Here is an 18,053-nt window from a genome sequence, read left to right on the forward strand (position 1 = left end):
TGAGACAAAGTTATACCCTATTCTGTGTTTTCCCAAGGTTGCAAACCCCAATACCCTGAGAGGTCCAAACACCCAGAATATTCTGATGTGTGAGAAAGGGAGGCACAGAGAACAAGAAAATAAAAACGACAAATGGTTGTGAAAAACCAAACCTCAAAAAAACCACTTTAATTCCGACCTAACAGCACCAGGTGCAATGTCTGGGGACAGACTCTGGGTACAATGCTGTGTGGCGACCACTCACTCACACACGGCTCTGAGAAAGCCCCCGAGGGGGGACTTACCTTCAGGGGGCTGAGCCAAGGGGGGAAGGGGTGGCCCCAGAACAGGGGGCAGGGGCAGGCAGGGGAAAAAGGTGCTACTTCTTGGCAAAGGAGATCTTCATGGCATTGTTCTGGGTGATCTTGAAGCCCTGCAGGGCATCACGAGCAGCCCCTGCCTGTACCTCATTGTCAAACTCCACGAATGCAATATCATGCCGCCCGGGGACCAGTCGGACCTCCTTGAAGCCAGGGAACCTGAAAGAAGGGACAGACCTCAGGTATCCAGACTTGGCATCTCCTTCTAACGTTTTGGTATCTGGAGCGTAGAGGCCAGGGATGTTGCTAAGCATCCTACAAAGCACAGGATGCTCCCAGTAACAAAGGACTATCCAGCCCCAAATATGCAAAACGCTACATCGAGGAACCCTAACACAAACAGGTACACACAACATAAGCATATCGTTTAAGGAAATACTTTATGAACACCTATGCAACCATAAATAACCTAAACCAAGAAACAGGACACTGCCGCCATGTCCTTCGTCAATCATAACCCACCCACCCCATTCCAGAAACAAACACCACCCTTTTCATGATAGGCTGTTTTTCTCCATTCCCTCTTCTCTGCCCTACCTTCCTTCCCCATTAGGCAACCATCTTCAAGTTTACTAGGCATCCTTTCTTCTGCCGCTATTCTTACAAAATACCTATCGCTTGGGGCGCCTGGGTGGCTCAGTTGGTTAAGCGCCCAACTCTTGATTGCGACTCAGGTCATGATCTCACGATTTGAGTTTGGGCCCCGCCTGGGGCTCTGTGCTGACAGCTCGGATCCTGAAGCCTGCTTCAGATTCTGTGCCCCCCCCACCTTCCCCGCTTGTGCACGCACTCTCTCAAAATAAACTTAAAAAAAAAAAAGTTCTTTAGAATGTAAGATCATAAGCAGGGCCATCAGGTGAGCACACACACCCCTTCCTTCACTAACTAGTGAACAGTTTGTGCGATAGCCACAGGGGCCTACACCCCGGCACGCAAGATTTTAAATATCCCCACCGCCAGCAAATGCAGTTCGAGTTGCCAATTATGGCCGATCCAGCCAGTGCTCCATGCCACCTCATGGCTGTTTTTTGTGCACCTTGCATTTCTGACTCAGAGGCTGGAAAGACGAAGCCCAGAACCTTGACTCCCCCACCCCTCACAAAAGTGGAGGAAGGTCCAGCATGCTCAGCTACTACTTCCTCCGTTTTTGCCTCCAGTCACTGTCCTGCCTGCAAATCCCCAGCGGGCTCAGGGCTCCACCTGCACAACCCCCAGACTGGTCCCCATGGCGCCATCTCCTGGCCATCGCCCATGGGGCCCCTGCCCAGCTACCGGCCCCACTTACTGGTTGAAAAGCATGGACAGCATGAGCTCGTTGGTCTCCTCGGGCAGGTTGGTGAGGAACAAGATGTGATTTGGTGGATTTTCGGAAAGCTGCAAGGACGTCAACAGACCCCGTGAGTCTAGTGGGGACTTACCACTTACCGCCTTCCCATTTCCCACCCCCTGCCCCGCTGGAGTTCCTTCCGGTCCTTCGCCTGACACACCTGATGTTGCCTGTCGACACTGCCTTGCCCCCATGGGACGATAAGCCACAAAGAGCACTGCTGTATCCATTAGCAGGTGCTGAGCAGAAGTTCACCAAATCAATCTAGGTTCTGGCCACCACTCTAGCCTCACCCTGCGTTTCCGAAGCTCTTCCAATAAACATACCGATCCCTCTCTACCCCAGGGCCTGGCCCCACTGCCATATCCTTATTCTTATCATCTAACGGCACCTCCTCTGGGGGGCCTGCCCGGATCACCCACCCTAAAACAGCACCCCTACCCATCCCTCTCTGGTCCCGTGTTCTGACTGTTTGTATGAGACCCCAGAAGTAGACACTTACAGGCTGGGCAGGTGGCATCTGCCCCGGCATAAGTTGCTGGGGGGGCATGGCCCCTGGTGGGATCTGGCCGGGCGCCAGGCCTGGAGGCGGGATCATGCCAGGCGGTGGCATGTACGGAGGCTGGCCCGGCATGTGGTGCATGATGCGGGGTGCCTGAGTCATCGGGGGCATGCCCTGCAGAGAGAGGGAGGCAGGACTGAGCGGGGCAGCTGACGGGCAGGAGACAGGTTTGGGGTCAGCAGGAGGCAGAGAGAAGAGGCCATCAGAAGAAACCCTGGGTGTGAAAGACAACAGGGAGAAAGACCCAGATTTGGAAAGAGGTGAAAAAGGGACCTATAGAGACAAAGGTCACCCAAAGGGAAATGGATGGAGCAAACCAGACCCAAGCTTCAAGGGCAAACTCAAGCCAGAAAGTTAAAAAAAATTTTTTTTCTAACATAAAAAAAAACAGTCAACGTGACCTAACTTTGTTTATCAATATAGGAGCAGAAAAAAAAAAGAATACTGGAAAAAATCAAATGCTGACAACTGTTAACAAAAGGAGTGAAAAGAAACGCTAGAATGAGCAAGCTGTACTTTTCCTTCCAAAAATAAACTTCAAGGCAAAAAAAAGGGACCTGCAGAAAAAAGAACACAGTGCAAGGCAGAGGTGGACAGGGACAGTCGGGGCAGAGGCAGAAAGAGACGGGAGAGGTGGTGGCAAAGGGGGAGAAGGGAGCCAGTCTGAGGGCACACAACTCATGCACCCAGGGGAGATACCCAGGGAAGGCACCCCGGGGAGGTGGGGCTGCTAGAGTTGAAATCACAGCTGCAGACAAAACAAGGTGGACAAAAAGCTGGGTGCAGAAGAGGAGAGTGAGTAAGAACAGGGAAGCTGGGCAGTGACTCCGACACCGTTGCCGATGCCAGACAAAAGGGGAGCTGGCGTGGGTAAAAGTAGGACAGATACAGGGTGATCCGGTCAGAAAAGCCAACGTGGAGACTCAGAAATAAGGAGTAGATGCAATTCATCTATCCTACTAGGGGCTTTCTCGATTCTGTTTAGAAAACAGGACGGCTCTACTTTTTGTGGCCTCACAAAGGTCCCAAAGAGATTTTCCTGTTTCCTTCTAGAATCTTTTTTGTTCTAAGCTGTCACACTGAGGTCTCTAATTCACCTCAAGTTAACTGATACAGTTGAGGTAGAACTAATTCTTTGCCTTACAGATACCCAGTTGGCCCAGCACCATTTACCAGCAGAAAAAAAAAAAAAAAAAAAAAAAAAAAGGCCTTTCACTACTGGACCCCAGTGGTAACTTCATAGGTGAAACAGACTGCCAGCGCCTTCCCAAAATTCCTGTTAGCATTCTGATTGCAACTGTGTTGAGTTTTAGACCAATGTGGAGAACTGACATCTCAACAAGTCTTGACTGAGTCTCGCATCCATTTGTTGAATTCATCTCCCACTTCTCTCAGCGAGATTCTGTTGTTTTGGTGGGGGGTTCTACACACCTTCCGTTGGATTTACTCCCGAGCTCTTTTTCAGTTTGGAGTCTACTTCTTTGGTGCTAGCACACGGAAATAAAACTTCTTCCGTACCGACCTTATGTCTGGTGGCCCTGCTAAATTAAATTCGCTAATCCAGAAAAAGTTGATGCGTGGCTTCCTCTGGATTTTCTGCACAGGCATTAACTTAAAAGACACAGGCAGCAGGATCAAGGTCAAGGGGAGGAAAAAAAAAAAAAAAAACAAAGGACTGAGACACAGAGAGAGATCCTGAGAAAGCTGGGCAAGCAAGGAGGCATTTCTAAGTGCAGACACCATTACACAGGTGTTTAATCCCTGAGACAGGCGCACAATCTCTAGAAGGAAATGAAGGAGAGGGGGTGTGAATGCCCAAGGGGAGACCCCTACACATACACTGTGCCCATAAGCCAGGCCATAAGGAAGGCCTGATGGGGGAAAGAGCAGTATCCCTGGGCTCTGGCTTACCGGGACAGGCCCCTGGACAGCCCCCACCACGGGGGCGGCTGCCCCACCCTGCACGGCCTTCTTAGCAGCTGGGGTCTCCTGGCTCTTGGGCTTCCTCTTCTCCCGCTTGCGGTCCCGCTCCACAAAGGTGCCCTTCATCTTGGCAATGATATCCGAGTCAGTCTTGGCATACTGAATGCGCTGCCAAACAGAGAGCAGAAGGGTGAAGAATGTAGATTTATTTCAAGGCCAAATGGCCCGGGTACAAGAGCAGACCTTCCCAGTCACTCTGAGAGCCATGTTACAGAAATCACCAGCCTCAACATTCTCATCTGTAAAATGGGGACTGTGGTATTTCCCATTCGAAAGGATGAGTCTAAGGACTAAATGAGCTGAAGTGCTTTGAAGAGTAGCTGGCATGTAGTTCGGTCACTAGGTGTTGAAGGGAAAATGGGACAGTCCTGGGCATCGGGCCAAAGGCAGAAAGCCTGAGGAAAAAAAGGGCAACACAGGAACACTGTGCAAGGGGGTTCCGGTCACACCACAGTTTAGACTCCCAGGCTAATAAATCTCAACCTCAATAGTCTATGGATAACCTAGACTCTGTGGGTACAGCAATGAGCCTATCAAAAGGCCCCTGCCCTCATGCTGTAATTCACTGAGGAAGACACAATGAAAAAAGATTAAAAAGTGAACTGTAGGGGCGCCTGGGTGGCTTAGTCGGTTAAGCATCTGACTTCGGCTCAGGTCATGATCTCACGGTTCATGGGTTCGAGCCCCGTGTAGGGCTCTATGCTGACAGCTCAGAGCCAGGAGCCTGCTTCTGATTCTGTATCCCACCACCCCCGCACCTCTCCCGCTCATGCGGTCTCTCTCTCAAAAATAAACATTAAAAAAAAAAGAAAGTGAACTGGAGAAGTGGGTGGGAAGTGTTGAAAAAACTGAAAATTTCAGGGGCTCCTGGTGGGCTTAGTCTGTAGAGCATGGGACTCTCAATCTCAGGGTCAGGAGTTCAAGTCCCACATAGGGTGTGAAACCTACATTAAAAAAAAAAAATGATTAAGAATTGAAAATTTCATGGGGCGCCTAAGTGGCTCAGTTGGTTGAATGTCCAACTCTGGATTTCAGCTCAGGTCATGACGTCGTTTGTGAGATCGAGCCTGGTGTTGGGGTCTAGAGACCGTGGAACTTGCTTGGGATTCTCACTCCCTTTCTGCTCCTCCCAGGCTTGTAGGTACACATGTGCTTATGCTCCCTCACTCAAAATAAATAAATGTTTAAAAAAAAAAAATTTTAGATGTGGCCAGGAAAGGCCTCAATGATGTGACCCTGGTGTAGAGACAGAGGAATGGAGGGAAAGAGCCTTCTAGCAAAGGACCAGCAGAGTGAAGGTGTGCAGTGTGTTCAAGGAAAGGCAAGATCAATGCAGACTAGGAGGGAGGAGAGAAGATCACAGAGGCATCGGAGGAACTCTGGAGACCTTGGTGAAACTTGGCTTTTTTTTTTCCTGAGAAAGCTGGGAGCCATGGAGTGTCATAAGCAGGGAGTGATGAGACTTCACCGGTGTGCTGGAAGAAACGCTGTGGCTGCGGCACAGAGAACAGCCTGTGGGGAGCAGGGGTCAGAGCAGAGACCAGGTCAGCAGCAGGGGAGGGGTGAGGAGTAGGCAGCGGTGGATATTTTGAAGGTAGGGTTGACAGGCTCCCCGACAGAGCTCACTGGTGCTTGAGTGTTTGATATGGTCCAAGGGGTGATTTGGGAAGCAGAGCAGGGAGGAGGATCAAGTAAGATCGTGGTCTTTATACTTCAAAAACTAATTTCTAGCTGCTCCAGAAAAACATCAGAAGATGTGGCCAAGTCTGGGCTCCCACGCCCAGAGAAAACAGCAGGCAAATCAGTGCCCCCTCCCAACATGGAGGGGAGGGTTCCAGGCTACCCCACGGCCCCCAGGGCCCGCTGTCTTCCACAGGAGGCGATCTGCCTGGGACCTGGACACCTGAGCATTGCTTTCCCTACCCAAGGGAGTAGGTTCAGGGAGGCATATTCCAATCAGATGTAACTCAAACACTGGTTAAGAGGGACAAGGGGAAAGGCCCCAGGAACCAAAGATGTCTGCCAGTGATGTGGCAGGAATTCTAGTTCAGGGCGGGCACTTTAAGCCATTCTTCACCTCCCAGAAGGCAGCCCCCCCCCCCCCCCCGGCCGGCCACTTAGTCTCCTGAACACCTGCAACCCACCCGATTCTCCCCATTCACGACCCCCCGCGCTGGTCCTGGCCCAAACCCTCACACCTGGGAAGCTGACCCAGCCTCCCCTAACCTCCCCCCTCAAATCCATTCTCCCAACGGCCAGAGGCAACTCCCTAAACCCTTCCATGGCTCCCCACCACCCGCAGAGTCAAGTCCACTTGCAAGACAAACTCTGGCCCCTGGGCCTGACTTCTGACTTGCTCTCCAGGCCATACTCTGCCCCCACTCCCACCCTTTCGCTCCAGCCAAACAGACTTGACCCACTTTCCTAATGTTCTCGGTTATCTAACGCTTTCTCCCCTGCTTCCCCCAGCTAGTCTTTCTCCTTGGAGCCTCAAATCCAGAAAGCCTTCCCTGAACCCCTGGACTGGGTAAGGTGCCTCCTCTAAGCTCTCCAAGCTCTGGGCACCTCCCCCATCCCAGCCCTGACACTTCTAAGAGGTCACCATCTGGGGGCACTGTGTGTCCTCCACCCCCACCCCAGTACAAAGAACAGTGAATGCTGACAAACAGCAAGAGGGACTGCCGACTTTAGGAGACTGGACGGCGGGAGACGGGAGGCCCAGACCCATCCAGTCTGCCACAGCACCACAGTGCGCACACACCCTCCACACCCACAGCGCTCACCATGGGCTTGTCGTAGAAGGGGAAGCCCTGCATGGAGCGCAGGGCGTTGGTGGCGCTGCTGACCTCCTTGAAGATGACAAAGGCCTGGCCCCTCATCTTCAGGCTTCGGGAAACCAGGATATCCAGGATCTGGCCAAACTGGGAGAAGATGGCGTACAGGGACTTCTTCAGCTCTGCAGGGGGAGGAAGGAAAGCACCCGTGGGTGACTGGAGGTCTTGGTATCTTGTCCTGGGGGTTGAGTTCCTTTTCCAGAGCCAGGCATGGCCCAGAATGGACACCATCAGCCAAAGGCCACGGTGCCACAGGTCTGGAACCCCCAAGAGGCAGCAACACCAGCAGCGGCCAAGAATCACTGGGATGGGTCGTGTGCGCTCCCCTGTGTGCACGGACAGTACTGGTACCTGCCTTCTGGGGCTGTCACATAAAGTACAGGAGCCACACATAACAAAGGGCACACGGTAAATGCTCGATACACGTGAGCATTCTTTTCTTTGTCACCGGCACCTTGACCCAGGCCTGTGTGACGTGGCCCTGGCCAACATCTCCAATATCATCCCCCCACACTCCACCCCTCTCCCGTTATCTCTAGCCGCACTGGCCTCACAGCCCTTTCTCAGGCCGGTACACACGTGTGGCCTCAGGACCTTTGCGCTGGCTGCTGCCTCCACGGCAAAGACCTTTCTCCTTCTGGTCACCCAGGTCTCAGTAAAAGTGTTCCCACCACAGAGACCTTCCCCGACCACCCTGTCTAAATAAATGCCACCTACTGTCGCTCTCTCCACTCCTTGTACCTAACTGCTTTTCCCTCCCGGCATTTCCCACCTCCTGACGTCACGCTGGCTAACCTGCCGTTTAGCTATCCTGAAGAGCCACAAGCCTCTCCACTGTTTACTGCAGTACCCCCATGCTCAGTGCAGGCTGTAGCACCCACGCTTCTCCAAAAACAGTTGCATGAATAACAATACCACTAAACGTCTTTTTACGGAAAGAACTTCACTAAATTCTTACAACCGCTTCCTGAGGCAGCAACTGTAATGGTCTCACTTTTTTAATAACGTGGAAACAGCTCTCAGAGGATTTGTCACTGGCTCAACAGGAGTGTCCCGAAGGTACCGGGAAGAGCCTTAGAGAGCTGGGATGGGGGCCAGGACCCAAGTCCATCTGAACCCAAGGCCACCATAGATCACTAACAAACTGCCATACCTAACAGAATATAATACCAGGGCCCCTGGGTGGCTCAGTCGGTTGAGCATCTGATTTCAGCCCAGGTCATGATCCCACAGTTTGTGAGTTCGTGAGTTTGAGCCCCGCTTCAGGCTCTGTGTTGACAGCTCGGCACCTGGAGCCTGCTTTGAATTCTGTCTCCCTCTCTCTCTGCCCCTCCCCTGCTCATGGTCGGTCTCTCTCTCAAAAATAAAATGTTAAAAGAAAAAAATTTCAAACAGAAAAGGCACCCGAGCTGAAGATACTTGCTGAAAGACTAGGTGAGGAAAGAAAAGAAAATTCAGGAGAGGGTGGGGTCAAGAGGGAAGTAAAAGGTGTTCTGGCGCAGTCAGCCAAAAATTCTGCTGACACCATTTCTGGTGTTGGTCTCCATCCGCCACACCCGTGAACCCAGTTTGGGGCTCGGCCATTCCCCCAGACTCTGGGCCTCTCTCCTTCCCTTCTCTCCTGCCCACTCAAGTTCACCATCCACACATCGTGTCCCTCGCCTGGCTCCCAGATGCCCTCAGGACAAAGTCTATGGGCCTATCCTCCCACAAGATCCCATGAGCTATCAGCGCACTGCTCACTGGAAGGTTCTGAGTCCCAAGCCTCAGTCACACACAACTACTTGGTAGTTTCCAGAATAGCCTGGGCTCTCTTTTGCTCCTACACACCATCATATGTTGGTCCAGGTTCAGAACGCTCTTCTCCATCATATATACTGTTTCTTCGACCTGGAAGGCTTTTCCAAGACATCTCCTCTTCCACGAATGGGAACAAATCCCTCTATCTAGATGCTCAAACCCAGTCCTGATCACTCTGGTTGTGCTTCCCAATCATGGCCCTGGCGACTCTGGGCTATCACTGTCTGGAAGCAGGTCTGTCTTTCCCAATGGAATATGGCTCCATGAAGGCAAAACGGGGAATGTCTGTCACCGGGTGTTTTCCCAGCATCATAGAGAATTGGCTGAGCATGATACTCTAGGAGCATATAAGGAATTTATGTGGCTTGTTTTGCTTTCTTCAACAGTAACTTTATTGGTAACCTCAAAACTTAATCCCAGCAAGCTCCATTGGTTCTCCCAACAATTTTCTTAAGGTGATAATAAGAGCTAAGTTCCATCCAGCCCATACTAACTGCCAGGTACCATAAAAGTCAACACCGTTTGGATGTTTAGCTAGTTTAATCCACGTAACATCCACGCAAAGAAAATATCAGAGGACTTTGCTCAATTTTCAAATATAGAAAATAAGGTTCAATCAAGGTGATAATGTCAAAAACCGAGTTCTTAAGCAGAATTCCGTAGTGGTGGCCTCAACCACTTTACCTTGCTGCATGACCCTGGGCAAATCACATCATGCCTGAGCCTGTCTCCTCATCTGAGAAACAGGAGTAATAGCTCCTTCCTGAAAGTTTGTTGTTGAAAATTTACTGTAACAGAGATTTACATACCAGTACCTGGTAACAGTGCTAGCCATCGTTACTATGACCTCATTTTCTTTTTGAAATTAAAACCTATCCATTGTGGGCTGATCAGGGAGAACAAACACCACAGTGACCAAGACAATCCCAGAGCTTACCCTCATGCTCACGTAACAGCCCAGAGCAATCAGGGCTTGAGCGGGAGATGTCCAGGGCCTATGGGAAGTCAGAGGCAGGCACCAGAGGGGAAAGAGGATGGGGAAAGCTTCTTGGAGGCGTCCTGTGAGCTGAAGCCTTGAAGGATGGACAGTGACCAAGTTGATGGCCAAGCTGATAAGATGAACTGAAGGAGTGTTAGAGACACAATGCAGCGTGGGCAAAGGCTCAAGGATTAACCCTAACAGTTTGGCTGGCTAGAGAAAGGGAAGGAAGAGAAGTGAATGCTGGAGATGGAAGAGTGCGAGGTAACCTGGAATCTGGACTATCCTGAGAACTCACCATCCTTCTTGATCTTCTCGTTGAGGTTGTTGATATAAATAGTGTGGTTGGGGCGGGTCTCGGGAACTGCCATGGAGAGAGGTGCCGAGGTAGAGCTGAAAGAAGGAAAAAGGTTAACTTCAGCCCTGGGTTTCTCCGAATCCTTTGCCCCAAAGCGGGCTTAACGGGCTGCTCAGGGATCTTCCTTTCACGAGGAAGCCAGGAGAGGCGGGAAGGAGGCAGAGACTGGAAAACAAAGCGAAAGCAGGACACGGCTCCGCCTCCCCGCGTGGGAAAGCTCGAGAGGTTTACTACGAGTCCCAGGATGCTCTACGCGAACCAGTAGGCGGAGCGTCCTAAGTGGCAACTCCCATAAGCCCACGAGCTCAAAGGGCGGCCCAGGAGAAAAAGTGCGAATGTAAGAGCCAGTTAAGGAGAGACAACTCCGCGGCGCCCTAACCTCGCGCAGCGGGAAAACAGTTTCTCCACAGGAGGCACGGGAAAGCCCAGGCGCCAAGCGCTCCGCCCGCCCGGCGTAGATGGCCGCCTGCACCCCAGATTACTCACCAACAGAGGCGCAGCTCACGCAAGTGTCGCCTCCTACGTTTCTGAGAGCCGACTGTAAAGGCTTCCTCTCCTGGTCCCGCCCTTGTCTTTCTGCAAGCCAATCCCGTGCCGAAACTCAGCAGTTTAACCAATCAGAGTAATCCTCGCCCCTTCGCCCAAAACTTGCCAATCAAAACGACATTTGGGTTCCCGCCTCGGCCGAAAACGCCCCACCGGACCCGCCCCTGGGGGTCCACGGACCAATCAGTGAAGGCCGAGCCCCCTCACGCGCTTCTTGCCAATGGAGAAGTCGCTCGCGCTTCAGTCTCTTCCGGGGGCAGTCCTTTGATAGCTTCTCCTCTCCCCCACCGCCCTGCCTTTTCTCGTCACGTGACGCCACTGGGCCGGACACGGATCGCGAGTACTACCACGTGATATGGGAAAAAATGTGTGCTGCGGTCACCATTTTGCTGGAAGAGGAGGAGCGTTTTATTTTCAGGCTCCACTACCTATCCCGGCGGTGTTGCGGCTCACAACGTCCTCCGATCCCTGAACCTTCCCCAGCCCACGGGACTTTTCCTTTTGCGCTCTGATTCCAGGACCTTCTCTACGACTAAGCCATTCTCCCTGCCGGGTGTCCTTTTGATCTCTTGACCTCTGATTCAAAGGTCAGCTTGAAGGTTCCGAACTCGGGCCTGGAATGTGAGGGGTTACAGAGCCTAAATTCCCTAGTCTCTAGCCCTGGGCCCCGAAGTCCCACCCCGTAGGGCCTCGCCCCAGGTCCTATCCTTCGTTTTCCCAAAACTGACTCCCGAGTTTCCAGACCTGGCCTGGGATGATACCGTAACTTTTACTAAATTACCCTCCTTGAGCCTGGCAAAGCAACCCCAAACCACAAATCTATTCCCGGATAAAAGACCACTCCCTGTTAACTGTTAGATCTCTGATGATACGGGTCAGCCTAACCCCTGCTCCCCTAGTTCCACATGTCAGTCCTGATCCTTTTAATCCCACTGCTCGGCACCCAAGTTCTGGAACTCCGCTGTAAAACCTTCAGAACTTCCATCCCTGCGATTAACTCATTTTAGAGGATCCATCCCTCTCCCATCCTCAAATCTTCCAGGCTATGCATGCCGTAGGAGACCCAAAAATGAGTTCTCCATGCTCTCCTCCCCTAGAGCCCCCAGCCCCTTCTCCAGGAATCCTTGTTCCCCAAGGACCCATCACTCCACCTCTTTCTCTGCCCCCAAACCTACCCAGTTTAGCTTTGCTGCCCCCTGCCTCGAGTCTCCAGGCCCCTATTCCCCCACCACCCCCATTGCCGCCTCCACCCGCCGTTGGGGGTCCGGCTCCCCCTCATGTCTTCGGTCTAGAGAAGAGCCAGCTCCTGAAGGAGGCTTTAGAGAAGGCCGGCCCAGTCCCCAGGAGCAGAGATGACGTGAAGAGGCTCCTGAAGCTGCAGAAGGACCGGTAGGGTCTCACCGAACCACCTGTCCGCAGATCACTTCTGCCATCTCCTCTTGGGGTTTCCCATTTCCTCAAGGTCAAACAGCCTGAGTGCTTCAGCCCCCTACTTAGACCTGTTCAGTGGTGTACCTTCACCAAAGAAGAGAGATCCTGCCCTCACAGGCACCTAGTCCAGCAGCAGAGACAGATCCCTCCCTCACCAGTGACAGAGCTGTAATGAGGGAGTCCTGAGGGATCACAAGGCCAAGGCTGGCGGGGGAGGTGTTAGTGGGGCCTGCCTGGAGAAGGGGACCCCTGAGAGCTATCCTGTAGGTGCAGGGGTATGCGATGAGGGGAGTAAACAAACTGTTCAGAGGTGCGGGCTGAAATGGAAAGGTGTTCTTTTCAGGCATCTGCAAATATTTCTTTCACAGGATGGTGGGGGGCAGGTAGTAAACATGGGGTTCCACAGGTGGACCGGAGCCAGATCACACAGAGCACGGGCGCCACGTGGAGGAAGGTGGACTGTCCTGAGGGCACCGGGGAGCCATTGAGGGGCTTTGCACAGAGAGGGAGGCTACCTGAGGGGAGTAGGGGTGGTAAGACAGTCAGGGGGCCCAAGAGACCCAGGCAGGAGGGGGCTAGACCTGGCCTTGAGGCTGTGGTGGGTGAGCCGATACAATGAGTTACTCAGACCCGTGGAAGAAACCCCCAGCTCTCTAGATAAATTTATAATCTGTTCTAAATGCCCTAACCAAAGGGAAGCAAATGTAATGCAAGTAACAATCACCCGTTATTCCAGGTCTGCCGTTTATCAGGCCCTGTGCTAAGTGTTCTTAGGTATGTACTTTATCCTCTCAGTGATTCTTTGAAATAGGAACTATGATGTCATTTTCCATATAAAGAAACGGAGGCTCAAGAAGGTGAAGTCACTTAGCCAAAGAGGTTAGAAGAGGTAGAGCCCAATTTGCATTCAGGCGGCTTTTAACCACTGTGCTGTAATAACACCTTTCATCCGGAGGGTGCCCCAAACTGGGAACCAGGAGCTTTAGGTTCCCCCCCGACCCCAGTCTTGCTCTTGGAACAGAAATACTGTCTAAGCAAGTTGCCCTTCCCCTCCTGAGCCCTGGGGCAGGATCGGGATCAAAATTTTCGGAGTGGCCCCCCCCCAAGGGTGGGGCTGGGCAGGCCTGCGAGGGCTCATTAGCAGGGTGATCTCTTAGGCCGTGAGCATGTTGTTACCTGTTTCTACTCTAGGCTGAGTTAAGGAATCTTCATCCCTATTTGACAGGCACGGGAAGGGAGAAAAAAATCGCAGGAAGCGTATAGGTATAGAGACACCTCTTTGAGAAATGTTCTCTAATTAGTCCATTTTTCTGGCTCCTAGTGGCAAAGCTTTTACACGTCTGTCCTTTGCTCCTTCAATAACTGAGAGAAGGAGCAGGGAGGGAGCAGAAGGTGGAAGAAGGGTTCCCACTGAGCAGATGAGGAACACCGAGGCCTGGGAAGGGAGAGGTGTCTCCTCAGGGGAGAAGGAAGTCTTCATCAGAGCCTGGAGCTGCCCTCAGGCTTTAGGACAGCCAGGCCGGGCGCCTTTCACCACCCCTCAACACCACTGTTGCAGGATTTTTTGCCACAATACCCGGGGTTTATTGTCTCGCAGCTTCGAAGAGTGAAGAGGTGGACACAAAATGAGCAGCAGGCAAAAAGTTTACTGGACTATAAGATGAGAAAGTAAGAATAGTACGAAAGTGCTCTTTGCAGAGGGGACCTTTGAAAGTGAACGCCCAAGGACTCTAGGCAAGGGTCCTTGTTTTCTAAGGTTCTGGTCACCCTCCCCCCCCGCCTTCCACCTTGTTCCTTCTCAGGTTATTGGCTGGACAACTCTAGGTGCTGGGTTGTCCACTCCTGATTGGCTCGTTTCCATTGTAAGAGGTGGTCTATGGCCCCACCGTTCCTTGTGGGTTGTAAGACTTTAGGGTCTGATATTTAGTCGGGTCTTTTGTCAAATTCCTGAGGGAGTAGGTAGTGTCTGTTAACATTCTTAAGAGGAGCCTTACCCGTGGGGGGGGGGGGGGGGGGTTGCTGTGGTCAGACACTCCCAGCATTGTGCCAAAATATGTCTCTCCCCACCCAGGGACCTCAGGTCCTAATCCTTTCCCTCTCTGCCTGTTTTATCCTATTTTTTTCCAATCATACTGTTGACAGGCAGACCTCAAGGGGGGACCGAGGAGCTGGTTCCCCTGTGACCTGAGCGCGGCTCTTATTCAGTTTCAGAAGTGACTTGCAGTGGATCCTCTTCTGTGCCGACCTGCCCTCCCTCATCCAGGAAGGCCCTCAGTACGTGCCCTGATCTGGGACCCCAACCCCTGTCTGCCTTTGCTGTGCTTCCAGAGAACCTATCTGTAGGGTGGGGGGGCGTGGGTTCATCCCAGCCCGCATGAGGCAAGGAGGAGGGGTGGGAAAGGGGGAACTTGAGGGGGCGGGGGTCCAGGGCGCATGCGGAGTAAACTGCTGGAATGGATGAGCAAGTAAGCAAGTGAACGGTCTTCATCTCTGACTCCACTTCTTCCGCACCTCCTCCTCCTGAAAGCCCAGGTGACTTTCCCCACCCTCCCATTGTCCCTGCAGCCCTCCAGCCCTGGCCACAGGCCATGGTCTCCCTCTCCCCCAGGAAGAGGGAAGTGAGGTCTCCCCACCGGGCCTGGGAGAAGGAGGGAAACCCCCAGTGCAGTAGACCTGTTCCCCACACTCCAGCTTCCGGGACAGAGAGGGCCCAGTAAAGACCCGACTTAGGGGTTCAGGGACTGGGCTTGTCTCTCTCCAGGTGTGGGCTGGTGGCCTTGTGGATGGCAGGCACGCTTCTGGCACCGCCCAGCGGCATCCCCCTGGAGAGACTTGTGCAGATGGCCGTGGACAGAGGCTACACGGCCCAGGGAGAGATGTTCTCCGGTGAGTTGGGTGCAGAAGGGTCGCAAGCCAGGCGTGCAAGGAGACCCCGTTCCGTTCTTCAGGCCCTTCTCCCCACCCAGTAGAGTGTTATGAGTTGGACTCTGGAAACAGGATGTCTTCATTCCCCCGCCCAGCTCTGCCACCTCCTGCCAAGTGGCTGTGGACACGCAGCTTGCCGTCTCTGTGCCTCATTTTCTGCATTTGTACAAAGAGGTGGCGGTTATGGTGACGATTAAAGGCGCCGATCCTCAGTTAGCCCGTGGCTTGGAGCCAAGCACATGGTGATCCTTCTGTCTGTGTCGTCCTGCAGTGGCCAACATGGGCAAGCTGGCCCAGGAGGCACTGGGCTGCCAGGCTGAGCTGCTCTGCGGTGGCCTGGGTGGTCCCAACAGAGACCGTGTCCTGCGGCACCTCGTCTCCGGACATCCCTTGCTCATCCCGTATCCCAGGGCCTAGAAGGGAGCTGGGTGGGGATGGGGAAGGGTCGTTCCCAGGACCACACCGCAGCTTTGGCCTTAACCCCAGTGGCAGCTACGACGAGGACTTCAACCACGAGCCGTGTCAGAGGAAGGGCTACAAGGCCCACTGGGCAGTGAGCACAGGTGGGTCTTCCCTCCCGCATCCCTGTATGCTCACCCTGGATGTCCCTAGCCCCTATCACCCCTACATTCTCACCCTTATGCTGGCATTTCACTCATACTTGAGGCAGGGACTGGGGCTGGGCTGTCCCTGTCCCAGCAGGGTACTCAGCAGGGACCTGGCAGGGAGCAGGTGACTCAGTATCTGCCAGTCACTGTTTCTGTAAACAGAAGCTCAGAGCATAGACTTTAGAATCAAACAGGACTCCAGGTCTGGTCCAGCCACTTCCAGGCTCTGTGACCCTGGGCTTCCATTTCTCCGTCTGGAAATCAGGATGACAGTGGGCAAAGTACATAAAATCTGAACAACGCAGGCACATTGCTCGTGTCAGTAAACAGCGATCGGCCTGGTCATTCCCAGCTGCCTACAAGAAGGTTGATTCACACATTAGGTGGCCTGGATTGAGGCTCCCCCCATGCCGGGGTCTGTGGCCTCGAGGGCTCCACTGAGCATTGTTTTTGTTTTTTGTTTTTTTCACTAGACAGCAGGAGAGGATCGGGTGATGATGCTTGCTCTGTTTAATGCCACCTCCCCTCCCTGTGCTACTAGGCTGGAGGAGGCGGGACTTAAAAAAGCCTGGAGCCTGGAGCCAGATACCCTGGGTCAGTCCCAGCCCAGCTGTGTGCCCATGGCCCACTGACTTCTCTGTAATGTGGTGTGAGGGTGGTACCACGCCTACCCTGAAGGGCTACGGCGGGGAGCTCACTCCAGCTCACAGCCTCTGCTCTCCTCCCAGGGGTCCTGCTGGGGACGCAGGCTGTGCCAGGCCTCGGCTATTCTGAGGACCCCGAGCTGCCAGGTCTGTTCCACCCGGTGCCCAGCACAGCCCGCCAGCCACCATCCCTGCCAGAGGAAGGTTCCCCAGGAGCCGTCTACCTTCTCTCCAAGCAGGGCAAGAGTTGGCATTACCAGCTGTGGGACTACGACCAGGTCCGGGATAGCAACCTACAGCTGACAGACTTCTCGCCCTCGCGGGCCGCTGATGGCCGGGCATACGTGGTGCCCGCTGGAGGGGTGCGGGCCGGCCTCTGTGGCCAGGCCCTGCTCCTCAGCCCGAAGGACTCCAGCTGCTAGCCTGCTGCATCCCTGAGCCGGGTGACAGGGCCCCCGGCCACAGCTCGGCTCTGTCACCATTTGAAGAGTGCCCCAGTGTCCTTTTTCCAACAGCCGTGGGAGTGGGCTCTGTTCCTGAGGACCTCCAGCCAGAGATCCTCCATGCAGAGGCCCCCTCCCACTCCCCGTATGTCTCCTTCTCCCACACGCGCCCCCGGTAGTAAGCTCCTACTGTGTGGCTGGGAGCAAAGCCAGGAGCAGCTAGACAAGCTCCCTGTCCAGGAAAGACACTGACCACAGGTCAACCCGCAGGTCCCATCTGTCCCACCTGAATGTTGCATCCAGCCATTTTCACTGGTGACCATCCTCCTCTCTCTGGACTGGAGCCTCCTCACTAGACCCTTTGCTGCCCCCCAGTCTGTTCCCATGGAGCCTAGGAAGCCTTGCTTTTTAAAATGCAAACCAGGGGCGCCTGGGTGGCTCAGTCGGTTGAGCGTCCGACTTTAGCTCAGGTCATGATCTCCCAGTTCGCGAGTTCAAGCCCTGCATCAGGCTCTGAGCCTGCTTGGGATTCTGTGTCTCCCTCTCTCTCTGCCCCTCCCCTGCTCATGCCCTGTCTCTGTCTCAAAAAGTAAATAAAAACATTAAAAAAAAATGTTTAAATGCAAACCAGGCGGGCAAACCAGCCTGGGTGGCTCAGTCCATTGAATATTCCACTTCAGCTTAGGTCATGATCTCACGGTTCGTGGGTTCAAGCCCCACATCGGGCTCTGTGCTGACAGCTCAGAGCCTGGAGCCTGCTTGGGATTCGGTGTGTATGTCTCTCTCTCATTGCTCCCTCCCTCTCTCAAAAATAAGTAAGCATTAAAATGCAGACCAGGTCTCAACACTTGCCTCCAGAGAAGCTTTCCAGCAGCAACTTTTTGCTCATGGGAGGGAGTCTCCCAGCCCCAGCTCATCTCTCCTGATCTTGGACTGTTCTTCCTCACACTTCAGGCCACTAGCCTTACTGGCCTTTCAGGTCCCTCGAGTGTCACTCGCCTGCCCCTACCCCTCTGCTGAGGAGAACTCCATTCTCTATTTTGGCCTCTCTTTCTCAGGGAAGACTCCCTAGCCCCAGGCTAGGCCCCTCCCTGACCTTGGTGTTCTGATTGAGAAACTGGACAGTAAGTGCTAACTTGTCAAATTCTTCAAGTTAGGAAGGTAGTAGATCCTCCCCAATTTTACAGATGAAGAGACAGGGACCTGGAGAGGAGCAGCCACTGGCCTAAGGTCACATCCTGGCTCCCAAGCGGC

The 18,053-nt window shown here is 53.4% G+C and overlaps 2 protein-coding genes across 2 annotated transcripts; one reads left to right on the forward strand and one right to left on the reverse strand.

Annotated features, from left to right (window-relative positions):
* Positions 1–136: 136 nt before the first annotated feature.
* SNRPA (small nuclear ribonucleoprotein polypeptide A) lies at positions 137–10,772 on the reverse strand. Its single transcript, XM_049621799.1, has 7 exons — positions 10,689–10,772; positions 10,143–10,237; positions 7,015–7,187; positions 4,160–4,339; positions 2,189–2,362; positions 1,645–1,733; positions 137–518 (listed from the first exon to the last, which is right to left on the reverse strand). Exons 2-7 carry the CDS (start codon positions 10,213–10,215, stop codon positions 359–361), a joined length of 849 nt encoding a protein of 282 aa, XP_049477756.1. The 5' UTR covers positions 10,216–10,237; positions 10,689–10,772; the 3' UTR covers positions 137–358.
* A 76-nt stretch (positions 10,773–10,848) lies between these two features.
* Positions 10,849–17,884, forward strand: ACTMAP (actin maturation protease). The gene is made up of 6 exons (XM_049621798.1): positions 10,849–12,137; positions 14,385–14,453; positions 14,941–15,065; positions 15,376–15,505; positions 15,597–15,667; positions 16,441–17,884. Exons 1-6 carry the CDS (start codon positions 11,794–11,796, stop codon positions 16,776–16,778), a joined length of 1,077 nt encoding a protein of 358 aa, XP_049477755.1. The 5' UTR covers positions 10,849–11,793; the 3' UTR covers positions 16,779–17,884.
* The last annotated feature ends 169 nt before the right edge of the window (positions 17,885–18,053 follow it).

This window comes from Panthera uncia (genome assembly GCF_023721935.1).
Source record: "Panthera uncia isolate 11264 chromosome E2 unlocalized genomic scaffold, Puncia_PCG_1.0 HiC_scaffold_19, whole genome shotgun sequence".
In the NCBI taxonomy this organism is placed as follows: domain Eukaryota; kingdom Metazoa; phylum Chordata; class Mammalia; order Carnivora; family Felidae; genus Panthera; species Panthera uncia.